General features: G+C 40.6%; 1 protein-coding gene across 1 annotated transcript; it reads right to left on the bottom strand.

Annotated features, from left to right (window-relative positions):
• Window positions 1-2,069: 2,069 nt before the first annotated feature.
• On the bottom strand, window positions 2,070-6,446 carry morf4l1 (mortality factor 4 like 1). The gene is made up of 12 exons (XM_080504280.1): window positions 6,339-6,446; window positions 5,780-5,826; window positions 5,617-5,684; window positions 5,439-5,525; window positions 4,739-4,816; window positions 4,616-4,641; window positions 4,406-4,497; window positions 4,056-4,157; window positions 3,738-3,826; window positions 3,407-3,579; window positions 2,555-2,639; window positions 2,070-2,484 (listed from the first exon to the last, which is right to left on the bottom strand). The coding sequence occupies exons 1-12, from the start codon at window positions 6,376-6,378 to the stop codon at window positions 2,400-2,402; spliced, it is 972 nt and encodes a 323-aa protein (XP_080360406.1). The 5' UTR covers window positions 6,379-6,446; the 3' UTR covers window positions 2,070-2,399.
• Window positions 6,447-6,758: the final 312 nt, after the last annotated feature.

The raw sequence follows: 6,758 nt of genomic DNA, 5'->3' as shown, positions 1-6,758 counted from the left end.
CGGAGAGGCGTGAGGAGGAAGAAGCTCTGGCTGCACTCAGGCAGACTGACAGGACTTTCCTCAACAAGGAGTGATTACAGCATGAAAACAAACATACATTTCAAGTTCATATAGCAATGTTCTATTTGCATATGCGCACCTGATTATTGTCTTAAGACAGACATGGAAAATGTGGGCCTGTAAATCGGCCCCCACGTGGCCAAAGACCACATTTTCGTCTTGACTTGCAGCACCTGCTTTCCATCAACCAAATGTTATTCCTGCACTGGTTTTGGAGAGTTCAGCTCATTCACAACATCAGAGCAGGAAAAAAAAATAAAAAATCAGCTCAGCCAAGTGACAGAGGAAGGGGAAAAAAACAGGTGTTCAAGTTACCCCACTTTGTTTGAAATGATTTTTTAAGTGGAGTATTTACAGCTTTACAGCTAAACTGCAGCCCTGGGGCCACGGCTGCTGCTTTTAAGTGTCTAAATGAAGACCAGCTGTCCACTTTACACTAAGTAAGTCGTGATTTACGTTTGGTTTCTCCGGGACAGAGTTGAATCTTGGCTGTGGTCGCTCCATAATTAGATGAAGTAAAACAGACTTGGTGGCTGACGCTCAGACACCTAAAATCAACTGAGCAAACCAGAAAGAATATGAACAGATTACTTGAAGACTGTTGAAACATCTGCAGAGTGAAAAAACAACACGTTTTTTGATCAACTCATTTAACTTGTCAAGTTTAAAGCTCAAGGGTTTATAATAACCTTGACAACAGGCCTCACACACTTCTGGCCAATAGGTTACATTTATAGTGTAGAATTGATTGCACACGTTGGGCTGGACAGCTTCAAACAGAAGAAAACATCGGTCCTGCTGCGCGAGCAAATGTGAATGAAATCAGAAAGGGCTGAAAAGTGGGGAAACTTTACAATGATGGCAAAGAACAAATATCACTACATTTTCAAGGGGGTCAACGTGAAAAAGTGGGGCTGCTGTGGACTGAGCCAAAACTTCAACTCAACTTCTGAGTGTAATATAACTGATATATGACTGATCAGAAAGCAGCATGTTTTTTATGAGCTACTATTCCTGCTCTGCAGTGGTTAAATTCCTTTGTCTGAAAATGAAGGAAACAAGCTGCATGTGATCTGTACATTGCTCAATGTCTGGATTAGATCATTTACCAATTGTAGTAAATGAGTACATTTAACTAAAGATTGTTTCAGTGTGAAGTTTCTCACTTGCTGCCTCCACTTTGAATTGCATTGTTGCTGAAATGTGCTATAGAAAGAAAGGCGGCCTTGCTTTCAATCCATACGGTAATAGAAATAAATGTTGTGGAAAAAGATCTACATTCACAGCCAATAAGCCTTACTTTATTTGTCCTTGAATGAAAACAGAGTGATTTTGTTTTTCTTCTGTATTGAGCAGATATTCAATGGGAAGAGGCATAAATACCAACAATTCCTTAGTTTTATTTCACAAATTAGAACACATCTTGAAAATAGTAATGCTTCCAAGGTTGTTTTTTTTATACAAAAGCAAAAATGCAATATAATCCAACCCATCTGCACTTCTCTTCACACTTAAGTTGGAAGCTTGATTCTCAGAGCAAAACATTTTTCCTGCTTAAGCATGTTTTTGAGAACAATCATAACATTTTCAGAAAGGTAAGCTGGCAAAGTGCCACTGACCTCTGGCGCCATCTGCTGTTCAGACTTGGAATCAACCTTTTGTTCTTTTAGTGAAGCCCTCAGTGGACAAACTAGGGAAAGCTGATCGTTTTATTTATTTATTTTTTTTAAAGGCCTTGAATAAAGATTCGTTTTAACTTTGAATCTTTTAAAGTCCATGACATGGAAAGTTTGAACTGTTTCGGGTCAGCATATCGACACCCCCAGATGTCTCGGGGGAAACAAAACAGGTTTTACGATGAGAAATCATTGCGGTACAGATGCTTTATCTCCCTCGGAGTGAAACGATGAACACATTAAAACAAAGTGACAACAGGCCAACATGTGGAGAATGAAAGACTTTTATTAGAAAATGATGACAGCCTACAAGACAAATTTAGCCAGCATCGGAATCCAAACGGGAAACAAACAAAACAATCACAATTTTGGTAAACATCGGATGAAAGAAAATGAAAAATATAGGAACTAAAAAGTGGTACTGAAAAACATACCAATACAGGAAGAGCGTACTCAGCAGCTTTCCACATGAAAGAAAATGAATTTGTCCGGGACTTAGTGTGACATCTTGCTCCTATTCTCCCTCGGTGAAATCGACCGATCTGGCACCGCCCGCTCTCTGAGAGCGTTTTGTGATGTCACATCCTTCCGACAGGTAAAAAAAAAAAAAAAAAACCTCTCCAAACTTCACACGAATGTGTCAGAACCTACAGGAGAAAATACTTAAACTGCCTTGCGGTGGTACTCTGGAGGGGCAACTTCATAGTCGCTGGCGTTGAAGAGCGATGCGGAGTTCTTTACAAGATACCTGCAGAGGAAGCGACAGTTGGATCGTTTCTCCGTCGCCACGAGTCTCGCGAAGATTTCTCGATACTCACTTGAGGAAGTCTTGTAGATAACTGAGCAGCAGTGCAAGGCTCTTCTCGTCCAGGGGAGTGTAGGCCAGCATGGCTCCGATTCTCACTTTGAAAAGAAAAGAAGAAACAATCCAAAAAACTATTTACACAAAACTCGTCAGCTGATCACTGCTGGCAGATTTGACGTGTTTATGCAGAAGCTGAATGTCAAGAAATATTAATGGTAACCAAAAAACATTTTAGCCTGAAGCATGCATACTTCTTTTACAAGTTTAAAACAATAAATACTTCAAATCACTGAAGACGTAAAATTCACTGTGTATTTCATGCTTTGCATCACAAGTGTGTGCAAATATTTAATTCTAAGATTCATGAATGTTTTTTGATGAAAATTATTTTGTGTCACTTTTATTTTTGTGGAGCATTTTTAGCTGATCAAATTTAGGGCGGATGAGGCTCAGTTGGTAGAGTAGTTGTCTTTCAAATCGGACGATTTCACGTTCGATTCCCCATCTCTCCCTGTCCACATGTTCAAGTGTTGGACTGGTCAAAGCAGAGAGAGAGAGAAAAAAAAAAAAAAGAATTTCTCCAGTTTTGATTGTTTACCAATTATACCATCGTTAAGGATTCAAGAGACCAGCTCTCAAACTGTCGATAAAAATGTACCAAAAACAAAAAAAAAAAGAAACAGCTGCTTAAAATATATGGCAATATAGTGATAAGAGCGTTGTTTCCTTTCGGACCAAAGCCTTATGGCACATGTGGATCATTTGGTGACGTTTTCAAAAGGATTGTTAAACCGTTTTCTATTTTTCACATTTTAATAGGAGACTATCGTAGGGTGGTGAAGTGTGCATGTGTGTGTTTGTTTACCAAAGAGTCTGAGTAGGTGCGGAGCGCCGTATATCTGTGACATAGACGTATCTGGGTGGTTGGCCAGGATGTCTGCGTACTGCGGTCTCTCAAATTTGTAGAGAAGTTGCGTTCCCAGCATGACGTTGAAATACTCCCGGACCCCGGCGACCACCTCGTTCACAGCAAATTCCCTGAGAGAACAAGACAAAAACAAAAGTCCCATTGCTTTAACCACAGCGTCAACACAAGCTGGGAGCAGATCTTCCAACCACGCATATCATGTTTTGAGCATCACTGGTCTCTTCTGCAACAGGTCTGAGGAGAGAAGAGAAAAACAAGCGGTGTTTACTTGCTGTCAGAGTTTCCTCTCGATTTCTTGTAGTTTGCATAATCTTCAAGGACTGCGTCCACATTCTTTTTGGCAGGTACGTGGAAAAGCTGAACAAAGACAAAACGAAGAGAAAAGCACAGATAAATAATTCCAAGCGTGTCCAAAAAAAAACCCAAAACAGAAAACAAAGCATACATCTGAAAAAATTCTTTCAACTGTCCATCATATTTACAGGATTTTTCCCCCCCCACAAAAAAGTGCCAAAAATCTAACTCAATATGAAAAGTATCAGTTGGCTTTAAAGAATAAAATTGTGGTAAAAACGGGTAAATTCACCTGTTTTTGCCGTGTGATCAGGTCCCAGTCGTCCACAAGCCACGGTTTCAGCTCCTCGGGGATTTTCACTTTTACCTCCACTCGATTTATGAAAGTTTCCTCCTGAACAAACAGCAGATAAAAAAAAAACAAGCTTGAGCATAAACAGAAAAAGGGAAATATGTATCTACCCACTTAAGTGTTCAAGATACTGAATGTACAGGTGGTAGAGGATCAACATTCAAAAAGAAAGGAGCACATATGGTCTCGAATGGGCCGGACTAAAAAAATAACCTACAAATAACCCCACGTTCTCACACGTTTACCCTCAATGCAGTAACCGTGGAAACGAAGCAGATCCATGAACTCACACTTTCCACAGTCGGGTCGACACGTGCTCTCTTCTTTCGCGGAGGATGAGTCGGGTCTCCCCCTGAACTCGTCCCTTCTCCTGCCCCAGGAGCTGCGCAAACACCGACACACTGAAATGTTACGCATGAACTTTTCCAGCTACTACAAACGGATAAGGTTAATGCATCATTGAAGAACCGTCTTGCCAATATTTAGTCTGATATACTCACTTTTCTGTTTGTTCTTTTTGGTTTTCCTACAAATGAAAAACATTGTAAGAGTTGCATTTTTTCTTCTTCAAATCAATTCAGCAACAGATGGGAAAAATTACAAAAATAAAACCAAGTCCTTACACATCATTTTTCTGCGGTGGAGGAGGTATCTTCTTATTCGGCGCAGCACCCCTCATTCTTCCTTCTACATAATGGTCTCTGAGTAGTGAAAAACACATTCATAGTCATGTATGAGTATGATATGAAATATTCCTAATATTAGATCCAAGTAAATAATAAGGTACATAATATTATATACAAGCACACATTCAGACAGCTGATGTTATTCATTGAAGAGTGATTGCAGCTGCCAGGAAAGACTTCCTTCGTGCACTTTGGTGAAATAAGTCCACTTCCTCTGAAGCCGTGGGCGACAATCATTGCTTGGTACAGACTTCAGTTCCGTGAGTATCCCTGACTGCAGCTCAGTCCTGATAATGGAGCTTGCTCTTTTTATGAATTTGTCCAAACAGTTTCTGTCTCGAAAGTGAGATTTCCGTGTTTTAACAATTGAAGTGAACCACAAAAATATTTATCCAGTCGTGATTCATTTACATCGCTGGACACTGCCTGAACTCATTGTGTCTCTTTGATTATTACAAACAGTCAAATAACCCCGTCATAAAAATGATCACATCCTTCATGCAAAAGCTAACGAGTTGTTTCTCTTTCAAAAAAGCAAGCTGAAGTTAACTTTAACATGCTGTCCGTGGATCTTCATCGTAGCAGGAATTCATAGTAAAAAGAAGAAGAAAAACAACAACGTAGAGAAGGGACTTACTGATTGGCCCTCTGAAGCTCTTTCTGTTTCTGCAGATTACTGTCCACATACTTCAGCACTCTGCTTTCAGGAACCCATTCGTCCCAGCTGCAAAATGAAGGATCAAACACCACCAATTAGATCAATCATCTCTGCTGCAAAAAATCACGGTCGTTGTTTCTCTGAGCCAGAAACTTACTTTTTGTTCCAACCACTGTAATGAATAAAATATTTGATTTGTTTGTCCTTGATGTTGATCTTAACACACTGCAAAGGGAACCACAATACAAACAATCAAAAAAATGACCAAAAACATACCAGAGACACAGATCAAGTATGATGAGACAGAGAGCGAATCCTACCTTAGCTTCGTAGAGCAATGGACCATGAAAACACAGCACTCTTTCACCTGGACACAAAATTCATCAATTAAAAGGTGAGCACACAAGTCCATTCACTGCTAAATACAAAGGATTTCTCAGCTAAATCGCCTCCACACATACAGGCTCGCATCAAAGCCCTTTGAAACAATAAATAATTCCTACGGTTTTTGCACTCGGACAGCATTTTATGTGTATAGCAATATGATGCTAGCTGGGAGCTAACAGGCAGGTGGGCGGTGATGCAGGTGACGCTAACGCACGAATGAAGCTGCTGACATCTCTCAGTCTCCAACACACTATCTACATGTTCCTCCCCGGGAACTGTGTAATAAATTAAATACATTTCTAAGTAACCAGTGCAGCGAAACGTCCCCACAGCGCCCCGTTTTATGACCTTAACAACAACAACAATAAGAAGCTAACGTGGCTAGCCGCTGTGGCGCCACTGCCCGTTCCGACCACAAGCAAACGTTTCTGGGCGTTTCCAGTCGTCGCAACGCCGCAAGTCCAACAGAGGGAGACGCCAGCATCTGATTACCTTCTTGAAATTTAGGTTTCGGGTCCTGTTTCGGCGCCATTCACAGATTAAACTATCAAAATCTGGGAAAAATCGCCAGCTCCCATTCCAGTCTGCAACGGCGCCGCTCTCTAATGACGTCACGGCCGACGCGATGACGCAAGCAGCGTGCGACCACGCGCTCGCCAGCAGATCAGTTCACGGTGGTTCATGATATGGACAGATTCGGACTCGAGGTATTAATAAACCTTTAATGAAACGTCCTCAACACACAAACTGGGCCTCTGTCGCATCGTTATGAGGTTGAGTGATTTCATTCTAATTGATCATGTAAATCATTTTATCTTTTTTTATTATAGAGAATGTGCTTTTTGAACGATTTGATAACTGCATATAAAAAAGCAATTCTACTCACCTGAAAAAAATATTTCATAAGATTAC

The sequence above is a fragment of the Blennius ocellaris genome (genome assembly GCF_963422515.1).
Source record: "Blennius ocellaris genome assembly, chromosome: 11".
In the NCBI taxonomy this organism is placed as follows: Eukaryota; Metazoa; Chordata; class Actinopteri; order Blenniiformes; family Blenniidae; genus Blennius; species Blennius ocellaris.
The sequence above is the reverse complement of the archived record's forward strand: the minus strand, read 5'-3'. Positions and strand labels throughout refer to the sequence as shown.